This window comes from Callorhinchus milii, unplaced genomic scaffold (genome assembly GCF_018977255.1).
Source record: "Callorhinchus milii isolate IMCB2004 unplaced genomic scaffold, IMCB_Cmil_1.0 Scaffold1, whole genome shotgun sequence".
NCBI lineage: Eukaryota > Metazoa > Chordata > Chondrichthyes > Chimaeriformes > Callorhinchidae > Callorhinchus > Callorhinchus milii.
Window position 1 is genome coordinate 56,021,018 of NW_024704742.1, and position 16,345 is coordinate 56,037,362.

The window sequence follows — 16,345 nt, forward strand, 5'->3', positions numbered from 1 at the left end:
GCGCTTCACAGAATAGACTATAAAGTGAATTGACTGTGTATTTGTGGGCATAATCCTGCTCTCTGACTCTACCAGAGGAGTCTCATGTGTAGTGTTTGATACACTTGACAATTAGCAGGTAGAATTCAGCATTGATGTGCATCGTCAGTCCTTCTCTCCCTCAAATGTTAATGGAACGTGAGTAAGTGAGAGTAATTGGGATTGTGTGGAAAAGAGACCTGGAATTTGTGATATGATTAAAGTATCATCTGCTTGGCTCCTTTGCAAGCAGTGACAAGATGTACCATTTTAGCTGGTGAAACTCCAGTGGTATTTCAATGCTTACTCTAGGATCCTCGGGCCTCGGCCCCTGCCAAGCTGTGCCTAAATTCTCCAGGATTAGGCAAATAAGGTATATCCCACAAAGGAAAGCGTGCTCATTCCATACCAAGCAAACAGAAACCATTCTAATGTGCAACTGTCAGCAGTTTGCCTTGGAGACTTGGTTTACCTTCAAAATACTGTCATCACTCCTTACAGTAAGATTGTATGAAGCTTCATAGATTAGTGACCTGAAAGGCACTATATCAACTGCACCGATTATTATTAGTATAGATTTTTGGCATGTATCAGACACTGGTTTACCAAAACAAAAGCGGTGAAAAATGTGAATTAAACAAAAACAAGTGTAACAATACTAGTGAAGAGAAATTCCACTTGGTTCTATTTTTACTCTGTATCATTTCAGAACACCCAGAATTAGTCAAAATGTTGAATTCAGTTTTAGCTTTAAAGTCTGTTTTTTGTGGTTCTTAAAAGAACTTACATAAAACCCTGTTGAGAATGAAGGCTGTATTTAAGTATTTGCCAAATTCTTGGTACTCTAAAATGCTCCATAAATATAGCAAATTTAGACCCCTGTGGATATTATTTATCTATTTATATCTTTAATTTTTTTTCTCTAGATATCTGTGACAAGGTTTAAATTACTGTAAAGGCTTCTTTTTGTCTCCTTTCTTTAAGCCTATACACTGGCTTGTTCTTTGTCAGCTAGAGCTTGTAGATAGTACTTTAAATTATCAACTTCAATGCATCTTATGTTTCCTTTATGTTTTGAGCCTTGCATATTCATAAACTGATAACCGGTGTGTTGCTAGGGCCTGGTTTTGTTGTTGCAGACCTAGCTGTCTTTCTCACTGCAGTCACTTTTACCTGATAATACCTTGTAATTTCAGGAAGGAAGAGACCAGTGTAAAGATCCTTTGTGTTAACAGGAAAGACACTTCTTCACCAGCACAATGGTGTCTGCTGTATAACTTTTTACCTAATGGAGATGCTTTCACTGTTAATGCTGGTGCATTGTTAACCAAATGACATTAGGCGCAGTATTTGCAGAGTCAAATGGTAATGGACAAATGCTTGAAACCTGATATTTTGAAGAATGGTTCAGGTAATTTTGTTCTCTCCTGGAGCCTTTAGTGGTCTGGGGGAATATTTAAACACTATTGATGAAAAAATCATAGAATAATATTGCAGTTACCATGAGATAAATGCTGTGCTTCAATAAAATAACAAATTAAATGTGCATTGACTAAATGTGCTTGTAAGCCTTTGAGTGTTGTGCAAATTTTTTTTTGATAACCAGTGTGACTTAGGTGTGCAGCATGACTGTGGTGAGTCGTGTCAATCCAGAAGTCGATCACTTTACTTGAACATCTGATTCAGCAGTTTCCCACTGTTAAGAAAAATACTTTCCACAGGAGTTTAATAAAACAAATGGAACATTTGGCTTGCGGGGGAAGTGGTGTGAGTGAGGTGAGGGAATAAAGAGAAAAGAAAAGTCTCCGTTTTATTGTGCATTGCATAATTGCACTGAATGCCTTTGTATCTGGGAATAAAAATGTATGAAACTCTTAGGTAATTCAGAGCATAGAGTGCACAGAAACGGCTGACAGGTGGATTAAATGTGTACAGAGTGGTACCATTACCTCTAAGGAAGATTCTTTTAACAATTTCATTAAACAGAGTTGAGGTGCAAGGAATCTCCTTGAACAATTCCCCACCAGTTGGAATCACTGACTTTGGTTATTTGAGCATAAAATGTAGAAATCCACTTGCTTGTGGACAGCATCAAGATTGGTTCATTTAAGAGTTGCCTCTCTGTAGTGTTAAACAATTTTGCCAAATGAGACCTACAGTATTTTCATATAAGCTTGCTCAACATGAAATAACTCTTCTGAGCAAAGAGCTTTTGATGATGCTCACCGCTGACTGGTGGTAATCTATTCAGACCACCATGTGTTGTTACTGCAGTATTAATGAAAGGCATAATTACGAGTGAAAGCAGGTTGGAAATGTTAAGACAATTTAAACTGAAATATAAAATCTATGGGAATTAATTCTGACTCATTTATATCACCATTTTAAAGTTCATGGTAAGCTTTGTTAATTGTCTGGCTACAGTAAGATTGAGTGTGCATGCTCTGGAGACTGAGTGAATCAGCAGACAAAGTAGCTGCTTTCTGATGCGAGCAAACAATTTAATCGGAAAATAACATGGTACTGTATGTTCAGATATTTAAGAAGTTGTGCTAGGCTAAATGAGAAGTGAAAGTGCTAGCATAGTTGTTTCATAATACTTGCGTGTGGTATGCTTTTGTAATGTCTAGGTACAACAGTGAATCCAGACTGGCCATGATAATATCATTTGTTATTGGAAGATAGCATACTTTGTGATAAGCAGTACAACTTGTTCAAGAGCAAAAGATCACTACTTAGCCAGTGGAGAAAAATGCTTCAGGCCTATGAACTGTGCAAACTGTCAATATTATTAAAATGATACATTACATTAGAATATATAGCACAGAAACAGGCCATACGGCCCAACTCGTCTATGCCGGTGTTTATGCTCCACATGACCCTCCTCCTGCTCTTCCTCAACTGAGCCTTCAAGCCTAACCTTCTATTCCTTTCTCCCTCATGTACCTATCTAGCTTTCCCTTAAATACATCCAAGCTATTTGCCTCAACAACTCCTTGTGGTAGCATGTTCCACATTCCTCTGTGTGAAGAAATTTCTTCTAAATTCCCCATTTGTGACTATTTCATATTGAAGGCCCCTGGTTTTGGTCTCCCCCACAAGTGGAAACATCTTCCCTATGTCTACCCTATCAAAACCTTTCATCATTTTAAAGACCTCACAAGTAACCTCTTACCCTCCCTCCTCTTTTCAAGAGAAAAGAGTCCAAGCATGTTCAGCCTTTCCTGATAGGTATAGGATCATCCTTGTGAATCTTCTTTGTATCCTCTCCAGTGCCTCTACATCCCTTCTATAATGTGGGGACCAGAACTGCACACAATATTCTAAGTGTGGTCTAACCAAGATATTATACTTTTTGTGGAGGTTTTTATCAACAACGACTTGCATTTATATAGCGTCCTTCACACCGGACGACATCTCGGAGCGTTTAACTTTGCGCTTGACCAATATACATATCAGTTTAGGAATGGAATTATTTTCATTGTTAACATCAAGGTCAGATATTAACAACAGCCACTTGAAGGGTGAATTCCACTTTACTCTGACCAACAATTGCTCATTCCCTATTGTGACAGTGTGAACTTTTCCTATTTCCATCATGATCCACACCCATCATTTTCTCTAGGATAACTGATAACTTCTGAACTATAGATATGTTATGCTGTGGTCCATCCAGAATGTAGTAGGAACTTGGTCAAGGTTCATTTCACTTTATAGCCTTACTGCTTTGGAGGAGAGAACATTGTCCCATGAGGAGACTGGATTCTTTCTGAGGCACCAGAGTTGGGATGGGGGTTGAGGGTTAAGGAGAGAATGACTGACACTCAGATTAAGTAAGGAACTCTGGCAAGTGAAATAAAAATAAGAAAACCATGTTTCATTTGCTTCTGAGATAGAAATCTTGTGATTTCTTTTGGAAGATGTGGGTTAGAATGTGATTTTCTAACTAATGTTTAAATTCTGTTTCTGTGATCACCACAGATAACAATCACAGACAACGGCAAGAGCCCGAAATCCACCATTGCGAGAGTGATAGTGAAGGTTCTGGATGAAAATGACAACAAACCCCAGTTCTTGCAGAAGTTCTACAAAATCAAACTTCCAGAGCGAGAAAAACCAGAACGAGAAAAATCCATCAAAAGGGAACCCATCTTCAGGGTGATTGCTGCTGATAAAGATGAGGGTGCAAATGCAGAGATATCATACAGCATTGAAGAGGGAGATGAGCAGGGCAAGTTCTTCATTGAGCCTAAAACTGGAGTCGTTTCATCCAAGAAGTTTTGTGCAGCAGGAGAATACGATATTCTTTCAGTGAGTACACCTGTTTGTGTATATGCAGAAGTATGAATGTGTTATTAGTTTAAAAAGTAAATTAGACCTGCTCAACAGCTAACTGAAACACCATAACTTTAAATATAATCCAATATTAATGGCTCTTAATGATCAAAGAAACCATAGAAGCAAAATATGTGCAACTGATTTAAGGTTGTGCAAAGACTACAAGGTTGGACAGCGATCATCTGATATGGTTCAGATCAGAAGTTACTGTTGAAACAGGCATTAGGTGGCCTTTTATGCATGAAGAGCCAGTCCATTTGGAGAATGCGCTGAGCAGACGCAAAACACACCCTCGGAGAAGAAAAAAACTGAAGTTGTCCTATACCATGGTGCACTGGCCTTTTTCTACACTTTCTATCCAGGAATAGATTTGGTAAAGGCCTCGGAAATGGTTTGCTTCCCTTTTTTCTTGGAGAATATAACGAGAGAAATAGATTGTACTATTCATTTGTAAATGATGAACTGCATTATTCATGGAAAGTTTTTAGTTAAAGTCATCATTTTAATTTGCAGATAAAAGCTGTGGATAATGGACGCCCTCAGAAATTGTCTACCACCCGACTGCACATTGAATGGATCACCAGACCCAAGCCATCATCGGTGCCCTTGGTTTTTGAAGAATCTTTGTTTTCCTTTAGTGTCATGGAGAGTGACCCAGTTACTCATATGGTTGGCGTAATTGCTGTTGAACCTACTGACACTGCACTTTGGTTTGATATCACTGGTAAGGAAGACATGTCTCTCCAGTAACATTTAATGGTATTGACTATGAAACACTTTCCTATTGGACCTTTAAATGTGATTTTCTTTGCAGTAGCATTGAGTTGGCCTGGGTAACACTTTTACTGGGTTTCATTTTTCAAAAAAAATTAAGTTTGCAGTTTTTTTTAAAATCATGTTGCATTCTACAAGCATTGGTACATAAGTAGAAAGTTGGCATTTTCTCTGAGTCACGGGGCTGCACTGTTGTGCCTGACAAACAGAAGATGTGATGAGGCGCTATATCAAAAATCCAATTATAAAACAAAGGTATCAGTGTAGAACTTCACTTGATGAATGAGTGGATAATCACTGCACACACAACAGAACATGTCAACCTCAGCATAGAGACAGTTAAAGTTAGAGTTAGAAATATGAGCAAACGTTGGACGAAAGATCTTATAGACTAGAAAAATTACTGCCCCAGAATATTCACAGACGGTGAGGATCTGACCCCCAAAACTGCCAGCACATTGATTGAATCACCCCATTTCCAACAATAACACTCCTTAGTAATGCTTGGGTAAATATCACAAGCTCACTTTCTTTTGTAAAAAAAAAGTTGAAGATGAGAAGTATTTACGTATGTTTGTTTTAACAGTTTTTTTTAAATGTTCGTGTCCAGCTGGAACAGTCAGGGAATGACACACTGAATTTTACTGAATGTGCATGCTTCAAATCTACAAGCTCATTTCCTCCTCACACTTTCTGGGGCAATTCTGAGTTTGCAGTTTGTTTCTTGTGAAAAACGATCACTCTTCTGGGTTTATGTTCAAATCAGCTGCCCTTTTTGAAAACTGAACAAGTCTATCAGTAAACTTGTTTCTACAGGCAACGATGATAGAGACAAATGAGATCACAGTTCACTAAAAAGCTTCTTGCCTGCAAAGTATCTCATTCGGCCAGGTTTTCACCGTATTATGTTACTGACTTCAGGCTTGAATCTTGGAAGAGTTGCCAGATATAAAGATAGTTCAAACTAAAACATGCAGAGAATGAAATAAATCAGTTCAAAAATCCAAAACATATCTATTTGGCATCTTAGAATTCTTTTAACAGCCATTGAATTATTGCCATGGGTACATTTAATTAAATTAATTTTCAGTGTTTTAATTATGCTTTCTTAAAAACACTAATCTTGTCGATCTATTTATTCAGTGTAAACCTATTTCTCATGTTGTTATTAATCTTTGTGAGGCATAGTTTGCATAAATTAGGAAATCATGGATTGCATTAATCTATCTGCATTGTATTGAACTTTTAACTGGAAATTCATTAACTTATCTAATTTCCTTTTTTTTCTATCCTTGCTGCCTTTTCTGTCTTCAACTGTGCTTCTGGCTCTGCAAGGAGGCAAACAAGCTAGAGAATGGTTTTATATCTTTCAGATGGCTTGTGACCTGAACTGTACAGCAGAAGGTATCTGCTGCCATCTCATAATTATACTTTTGTACTACATTATGAGATCTGCTAACTAGCTTTTTTGTTTTGTGTCTTGTTCACAAACCTTTCAAGAAATGTATTCCCTCCCGTAAAAATGTGTGCCCATACAGTATGTACTATACCATATGTATTTATATAAAACTGGTTTTAAGTGTGCAAGTTAGAATAATATACATTTTTATATTTTTCCCATATCTTGCATTAATTTTTCATTCTTTTATGTTTAATCCAGCACAATGTTGATCACTTTCACTATTAATAATTGTGCAGTTACTTATTTTATATTTTAGGTCTGATTTACATGAGTTTAACTATTTTATTTGTTAGACTTAATTATGGCTCAGGCAAATAGCAAACTACGTGCACACTGTATTAGTAGCCAGGTAACCAAGTGGGAGTTGTTCTGCTTTTATGAAAACCTTCATTACCACATTCCCCCCCCACCCTCCAATAAACTTGTTTCATTCCATTTCATACTCGGCATCACTGATAGTGATTCTGTTAGAAATGTAATAGAATTGGACAGCAACTGAAAGCAAAACAAACATTTTATTTAAAAAATATATCAGTGGAAATTGATAAGCTTTTGAACGCCTCCTTCCTGATTTCTTTTTAACACATAAGAAAACAGTCAGACCATTGTTGTGTGGAATTCAGCCATTGACTAGAGTGCTAACTTAACAACACCTTGCATTCATAGTAGGGTCTTGGAACGCTTAAAAACTACTGAAGCAGAAATTTGTGAGTGATACATTCTCACACCGAGGAGTGTATCTGTAACTTATTCCTGATTCATTTCCACACGTACGACAGACCTGTACAGAACAATTTTTACAATTGACATTTATATTGCACCTTTTATGTTGGGAGGACGACTCAAAGCGATTGACGACAACAACAACAAATTGGATTTATATAGCGCCCTCCAAACCGGACGGCATCTCAGAGCGCTTCACAGTAGCGGATCCCAGGGCCGAGCCAGGGGAAGGGGGAGGAAGGTGACCAAAGGCACGGTCGAAAAGAAAGGTCTTCAGCAGAGACCTGAAAATAGGAAGAGAAGGGGCGAGGCGAAGGGAGTGAGGAAGCGAGTATAGTGGCTGAAGGCATGGCTGCCAAGAGTGGAGTGGAGGACTCAGGGACAAGCAGGGGGCCAGACCCGGAGGAACAAAGGCAACGGGCACTGTTTTGAGGGAAGAGGAGGTCAGAGAGGTGGAAGGTGGAGGTGGAGAGGTGCAGAGGAGTGGAGGGATTTGAAAACAAGGGTGAAGATCTTGAAGTCGATCTTCTCTGGGACAGGCAGCCAGGGCAGTCTGGCAAGGACTGGGGTAATCGGAGAGCAGAGTTTGGTGCGGGTGAGAATGCGGGTGGCTGAGTTTTGTATAATCTGGATTTTATGGATGGTAGTGGAGGGGCTGTGGCGAGGAGGGCGTTTGAATAGTCCAGCCGAGAGGTGACTAAGGCATGGACCAGGGTTTCAGTGGCTTTCGGAGAGAGGTATTGGCAGAGACAGGCGATGCATCAGAGGTGGAAGAACGTGGTGCTGATGAGGGACCGGATATGGGGGAGGAAGGGTAATTGGGGGTCGAACCTAACGCCTAGGTTACGTACGGGTTCTGAGACTTTTAGGGGGAGGTTGGGTAGGTGGAGGAGGTGAGAACCGTGAGGCAATGCCACCTAACAGGTTTCTTGGACTTTAATCCATCATACACAAGCCTCAAACTTTTTCTGGGGAAAAAGGGTAAAAATTTAAAATTTATAGGGTCTTGGCAAGGGAAGTATTAAGATTTAAGTGTTCAGTGTAACCCCAAACCAGATGTTTAGATCACCACCTCTCAGTGATACAGAGTAATTGTAATTTTAAGATACTGATTAAATATCTCATTTAAAATAACAAATGTGAAGATGGAAATAATTATTAATACCTAATGAGTTTCTGCTTTCAGTGTGACTGCAGTTGATTAGCTTGTTCCTAGCTTGCAGCTGGCTTTTCTTTTACTAAATGCATTGAATTCATTTTGTTTTGTTGTGTAACTGAAAATTTTGGAAAAGCAGAATTAATTTCTTTCCAAATTGATTGAAATGATTGTGTTTTCTGAGTTCTGTGTTGAAACCAAACTATTGATTTCACATTGAACCTTCTCATATAATTTATTATTTGTAAAGTAGTAATGCAAAAGAATAGTCTGAAGTATTTACATGCTCAATTCTAATTTTGGGTGTAAACACCAGTCTAAATAGCCAGCTTCAGGTTTTTCCAAAATAATGCAGTGGGTAAAGTCTCGGAAAATGTATATGTTGTCAACTGCATGTAGTTAACAGTATTAATGTCAAATGAGTGAACAAACGGCTTTTGGCCTCTTTAATAGCAAAACACCACTGTTAAACAGGAAGGTTCATAGTGAAAGTAAAAGCTGCAAAAATAATACATTTCCAGTTCATTTATAAGTGCATGGGATATTTAAGTGTCACTCTGTATTGCTTAAAAAATACAGTGAAACAATATGCATGTTTTTTAAGTTGATCATTAAATTAATGGCCCAAACTAAACAATCAAAAATTACAGCAGTGTAAATAAATGGTGAAATTAGTTTTTTTAGAATTGTCCTGGCCTTGAGAGCGATTGTCACAGCAATTGCTAATGCACCATTTGATTTGTTTCAGTATACGGAATATAAATCTTGTGATTCTTGGCTATGTAAAGAGCTTTTCCCAAAATGTGTTGAAACATTGAGTTACGAAAAATATTTTATACAGTGCGTGACTGATCATAGGTGCCCAATAGTGAGGACAAACTAGAGAGTGCCAGTCTGACCAGAGATATTCAGTAGAACATACAAAAGACATTACAAATACATTAGATAGTTACATTTTGGTTAGCATGCCTGAAAAATTGTTTTTCATAACTGTGTACAAAAAAACATTTATGAAAAGCATTTAATATTCAAGGATTTGACTGGCTTATTTGGTAAAGGCAGCATTTTAACCGGCTTTACGTAATGAGGCCACACACCAGAAAGCCCTAAGTTTGATTCTGGACTGTTTCAGGCTAGTTGATCTCGGATTAGAAGTTTCAGGACTGTGAGGTCTTGGGTTCCTCTTGCTAGTCGCTTGAAAGCAAGCATGTTTGAATATTGTAAGAACAAGATTGGGATCATCTGTGATTCTTCTCCTCTCCACCCCCCCCCACCCCGCACCCCCCCAATCAAATAGGCTGATAACACTCACTGTTTGAACTCACACATTACATGGCTATTTGGTAGAGGTACAAAAGGGCATCTGAAGATAAGATAAACTAAGCTCTGGACATACTCTTAGTTGCAACAGCATATTATCAGTTGCGCCCAAGTCACCAGCCTGTAATAGTTATGAAGAGAGGGAACTATAAATCTGGTTCCCACTTTGATTTGCTCTCGCACTGGAAGTGATTGATCACTATTCATTATTCTTAAAAATTTAAGGATATTTTCCAAGTTGAATACTTAAAATTAGACATTGTCATTTATTCCTTGGGGTTCTTGTAGTCTGTTGATCCTCAAGTTCTGCTCCCATATATTTGGCAGTCCTATTTCCATATACAGCACCAGTGTTCTGCATGTGTTTCTCAGAAATTTTAACAAGCCATCTGTGAGCATGGAACAGTCATCTCAGACTCAACATAATTATTGCATGCATATTTTCTCACTTACCTCAGAATCGATTTCGTGCTACAAAACCACGGCTTCCTGACCTCATAATGGGGTCCATTACATGTCAATTAGTAAGAGTAGATTTTTTTTGCCACTCGTCTACAATGGAAGCCTCTTTGGCAAAAAAATCACTATATGTTTATTTTGCTACAAGCGCATTGTAGATCATTCTTTGGTTCTGTTACTGATGGAGTGTAACTTTGAGATCCACACTGTATGCAACTACTAGTTTCCACAAATCACCATTTCCTTGTTTTGTCCTTCCCTTCAGTTGTTTGTTTTTTGTCTGCTTTTCATTTCTTGAAATTTAATTTGCTTCCTTCCTCGCCTAATCAAAAATGTGATGTTATAGGTGTTCAAGTGGTTCAAAGGGTTCATAAATCATTGTTAGAGATTTTTAAAATGAAGTTCAAATTGAAGGTAATGTAATGGGTGTCTGGTAGCTTATAACTGAACCCTTCAGTTGCAGCCTTCTGTCTGCAACTGTTGGTTCCAGATTGGCTGATGCTTGAATTTGCTTGGCTCTGAAAAGTAAGTTTCACTAAATGGCATGAAAAGCCAACCTTGTTGAACTTACCTTACTTAAATGACATCTCCTATTCCAGGTTTATTGTTCAACAATGGCTATGCATATGGAGAAGTATGTAACTAAGATCCCCATCTCCTGCTGCCTAAAGCATCCGTAGAGCATACATATGTGTGTGTGTCAGGAGTGGGGGCCATAAGCAAAAATCAACAAATTATTTTCAATCTCACTAAATATGTTTCTATTTGCTGTGTATATTATAACACACTTTGCATTTAACTTTTTTAAAAAAATAAGGAATAGGCGTTGTCAATAATTGCTGAAAATTTTAATACTGTTAAACAAAAATAAATAGGAGAAGGATTATAAAATTATTTTGAATACAAATCTAACACAGATAGCACCTTCTGTGGTACTAACGTAGTTGAAGCCAGGTGTTAACATACCTCCCATTTCTCAAAAGTTCCCTGTTAAACACACAACCACAACATCAGACTGATTTTAATATGGTTTGAGAATCAATAGAAGTTTTAGCCACTGTTGAATGAATGCCCTCATTACATGGCTTAAATTGTATACTTGCAACTCTTGTTAATGAAACAGGGGAGTAAATAGTTTATTTGCATGCGATCAGATAGCTGAGCAGAATCTACTGATTTTATAACTATTCATATTATTTAATCCAGGTGGCAACTATGACAGCCGATTTGATGTGGACAAGGGTAGTGGAACCATCATTGTCGCGAGACCACTTGATGCAGAACAGAAATCGTATTACAACATGACAGTGGAGGCAACAGATGGAACAAAGACTATCAGCACTCAGGTAATTGAATTCCTGATGAAAAGATTGATCCAGGGAGAACATTTGCAGTCATTCATTTTCGCCATTAATATTAGAAGATTTTTTTTTAGAGAGTGGTTTAAGCTTATTACTGTTGAACAGTTTCAATAGCAAACTGTGCTATGCATCTCATAAAATCATAGAATTATACAACACACAATGAGGCCATTCGGCCTATCGTGCCCCTGCCGGCTCTTTGAAAGAGCTATCCAAATTAAACCCACTCCCCCACTCTCTCCCCATAGCCTTGCAATTCCCCCACACCCCCAAAATTTATCATGAGCCACAAAATGTAAAGCTTTCAAAGGAAAGAGAAAAAGAGGGCAGAAAAAACTATAATGAGGAACAATTTACTGTTGCAGAAGATTTCAGATAAATCCATATCCGATCCAAACATAAAAACTGACCAAAAATTATAATACCAATGTATCCTTCTTTGAGTCAATTGAGTGCATCAGTCTGATTCAGTTTGTAGCGCTCGCTTCTGAGTCAGAAGGTTGTGCATTCAAGCCTCAAATCAGGAATTGAAACTCATAATCTAGGTTGACACTGCAGTGCTGGATTGTTGGAGGTACTGCTTTTTGGATGAAACATTAAATTGATGTCCCGTCTGCCATTTCACATAGTACAATTTGAAAAGAGAAAGGAGTTGCTCCTGGTGTCCCGGCCAACAATCCCCCAAATAAAATTGGTCATTCACTTCATGCCTTTTTGTAGGATATTGCTGGGTACAAATTGGCTGCCACATTTGCCAACAAATAACAGTCACTACACTTTAGACTGTCGTGTAAAGTGCTTTGAGGCATACTTTATGAAAGGCACTGTACCAAATGTTAGGATGGTTATCATTTAGTCTGAATTGATATTGAAATCCAAGATTAACATTTATTTGGAAAATGTCTAGTGTATTAAAATATTAACTGGTAGAAACACCACAACATTCCACCTCATTCGATGATTAGTTTTAAATTCTACAGATGTTTGAGTTTTCTGTTCTTTGAGTCAATGTAAATATGATAAATGAGCATAATTTAGACACATCCTGAATGGCATAAACTGTTTTAAATATTAGGTCACAGAGTAGCAATTAGAGCACTTTAAGAGCTAATTGAGCTTCACCTAGAGCAGCAACATATTCAGCCTTGTCAGCATGTTTTGAGTTGCTGTGAAGAGCATTAAGTTTGCGTTATGGTAATACGATATACTGGCTGCAGGTTTCCCCATTAATTTGCAATAAAAATGTTACAATCACTAACCTTGAAGCAAATGCCATCACATGGAAGAATGGGGGAATCGGGCCTTCTGTGTCAACAAGGTAACCAGTGTTGATGCAGAACCCATTTAAAATATATATAAAAACAAAATCTAAGGTGAAGGATTCCCAGAACATCAAGGTACTTTGTATTTTTGTGTTCTTCTTAATTCTTGTTATCTATACAATATTTATAATTATTCTGTAAATACGTTTCACTAAGGCAATCCCACTTCCTTTTATCTAATATTGCCCCTCTTATTGTTGGATTCCAGTGCTCTCATGGGCTATCTTCTTACCCTGACTGACAGGTCGACAACGAGGCAATATATTTTTAAATAATTGAACAAGAGACACGAGGAAAAGTGCTTTGCATGAATTTTAAGAAATGGCAATGAGGGAGATACATTAAACTTAATTAGGATCCTTGAGGTTTAAGCTTGCATATGCACTTAAAATATATGCACAAACTGGCCCCAAGCCACATTTCCATAATTCACCTTAGACAGATGTTATATCAAATGCAAAAGTACTTATTCAAAGTTGTCTCAGCATAGAACAACTTAATATTTCAACCATCTGTTTTCTTTGCCAATTGTTGTTTCTTCATGTTTGAAACAATATAATCCTTGTATTTAATATAAATCTGGCATTTGCTATCTAGCACCTTTTACATCAGGATATCTTAAGAGTGCTTCACTGTAAAGTGTAGAGACTATTTTGCAGACAAAATAGTCGGCCAATTTGCGCACAGCAATGTACCACAAACAGCCATGAGGTGAATGACTAATTTTATCTGGAGCACTGTTGTCCAAACTCTGGGAGAAACTCCTCTCTTTTTGAATATTGCTATGGGATCTTTAACATGCATTTGAATAAGAATGCATGGATGTACTTACACAACTTAATAATTTTAGCGAAATAGAAAAGAATATATGAAAGCCCAAAAGGCCATAGTTTTAAGAAGTTCAGAAAATCCAGATGGTCTTTAGGCTAAACCAATGAGAAGTTCCAAACCTCTATTCCAAAGGTAATTCTATAGTATTTGTGCTTGGCTTTGGCTTGGCAGACATCTGAAGTAATAGTCTTAAAATGACAAGCTTAATTACTTGAAAAAATGCACACCAAATTACTTGGAAATTATGTTGTGCAAGTTCATAAATCATCTATTAATGACAGAAAATTTCTAATGAATCGGGTAGTCTTTATTTTCAGTATCGGCAATAAACTCGAACAATACTGATTAGTAATACTTAAAGCAGTTGATGTTTTTTTTTCTTCTTTAAGATTGCAATGTTAATTTTTTTTTAAGATTTGGATAATGGCTTTGGATCAATAATGTCTAAAGAGGTGTTTCGTAATTTGTGCCTTCTGGACTTTGTCTGGCAATAGTTCTAGCAGTAGAAACACAGACTGTTTAGTTTTAAATTTTATAAATGTGAAGTGGGAATAAATAAGTCTCAGGGCTGTCAATAATGCTTCATGTCCAGTCACATAAAGCAGCACTACAAATAAATTGCTGTAGCCGAGAAACAGCAGCGAAATGGTGGTCAACATTTTGCAGTGATTATTTGTTGCCTTGCATAGTATGTTCATTATGAGAGACTATATCCCCTTAATATAAGATTTGTCATCAATTGCAAGAAATGCTTATGCTACCGATATTTAGAAGTAGTATCTCAGTAATTAAACAACAACAACAATTTGCATTTATGTAGCACCCTTCACGCAGGGTAGATCCTGGAGAATTCTAAAGACCTGCTGGTGCACTGGTATTAAAATGTGTTGTGCAAATGTAGAGTCAGGATGTGGGTTCAGAGGCTGGATACATTCACAAATAGAGAAACGAAATCTGCTTAGCTACCAAATTGGCATTGGCAGTTTTGGGGAGAGGAATAGCAGGTCCCAAGCCTCCCTTTGGGTAGAGTCCTCCTCATCCTGATTCCCATTGGTCCTCAGACGTTGGCTCCTGAGTCCTGGCTCCGATTCCCTCTCTCAAAACTGACAACACAATATTATTGAACATTAAAAACAAACTTTGCTTCCCATCACCCTGATTCTACTTCAAATCTCTCGGCACACAATGCTAACAAAACATTCAACTTAAGCTACGGGCTTTATCTTCTGTGCATAAAAGTCTTGTGCAATTTTCATTAAGCTTTCACTTAAATAGTGAGAGTGTACTTGATTAGACATGGAACATATGATAATTTAACTAGAATGCCACTTAATTGGTTGTAGTTTGTGTCAGAATGCTGTTTTAAAGTGTAAAGTGCAAAGCACTGCTATGTTCCTAATTGTCACTTATGAATCTGAATATAGATGGTGAAGTACATACAGGTCCTTGTGTTTGCTGAACCTTTAAAAACAAAATTCAAAAATTATTTTCAAAAGGATCATCCAAACAACATCATCATCCAAATACTCCTTAACCCATATTTTCTGCTGCACCAGTTTCTACACGTCTTTTACTCTCAGTCTCGCCACTCTATGCCTATTCCATCTCCTCCAACAACAACCTGCATTTATATAGCATCTTCCATGCCGGGAGGCGTCTCAGAACGCTTACAAGCCCTATTATGTTACCAGAACCACTGATACTTCAGATTCTGGAACTTTGCTCATTTCTTACTTTTTCTGTCTCATTAAAGGTGCTGAGCCTTCAGCTACTCTGCTCCTGAAGTATCTTCTGAAACTTTTCTCACTTGCTGTCTGCATGTATTCAAAACCTTCCGGAAAAAAACATCTTTTAGCCTATCCTTTGGGTCAATATGTTTAATTTTCCCTTCCTTCTCCTTTCTCAGTGCTCCTTGTTTTATTAAGAGTTTGAGATATTGATTCTAAATGAACGGCACTATTTAAGTGCAGGTTGTTGTTAATAGAGCCCTTATTTCTGAGAAGCTACATAAACCAAGGAATGAATTTCCATTAGTTATAATATTACAGTGTTATTTAATGAGGTATCAATCAGTGTGCTCCTCAACCTCTTGTACCGGCAGCTAAGAGTTTAATTGTAGAACAAAAATACAGTATTAGTTACCTGTTATGGGATATCTTGTTTGAATTCATGGTTCCAGGAGGGGAACTATTTTTAAGAGCAATTTTTCCACCATTGTTTATACTGGATGAAATGAGAGTTCTTTATGATTCTTGTGCCAGATTTACTCTAGTAACTCTACAAATTTAGTACCAAATTCATAATGTATCACTGCAATTCAAAAACCACTACATTGCGACTTTGTCAAGGTGTGGCACTAGAACAGACTGTGCTGGCTCCACTTTAACAGCCAGACCAGAGTACGGACCCAAAATTAAATGCACCTAGTGACGTGGAAAGAGGTGGATTGCTTTTCCAGGGGTAATAATCTATTCAAAAAAATAATAATAAATTATTCACTTCAATCCACGACTGTCGAGAGACCTGAGTTCAATTCCAGGCAGGGCGAAACCTTGGGCAAGTTTCCTTACTCCACACGCCT

The 16,345-nt window shown here is 37.6% G+C and overlaps 1 protein-coding gene across 1 annotated transcript in view; it reads left to right on the forward strand.

The window, feature by feature from the left end:
• The window catches only part of fat1a (FAT atypical cadherin 1a), a 126,114-nt gene that overhangs the window by 66,836 nt on the left and 42,933 nt on the right, over positions 1–16,345 (forward strand). The window contains 3 exon segments of the mRNA XM_042342327.1: positions 4,000–4,329; positions 4,870–5,080; positions 11,457–11,596. Coding sequence (XP_042198261.1) covers positions 4,000–4,329; positions 4,870–5,080; positions 11,457–11,596 — 681 coding nt within the window.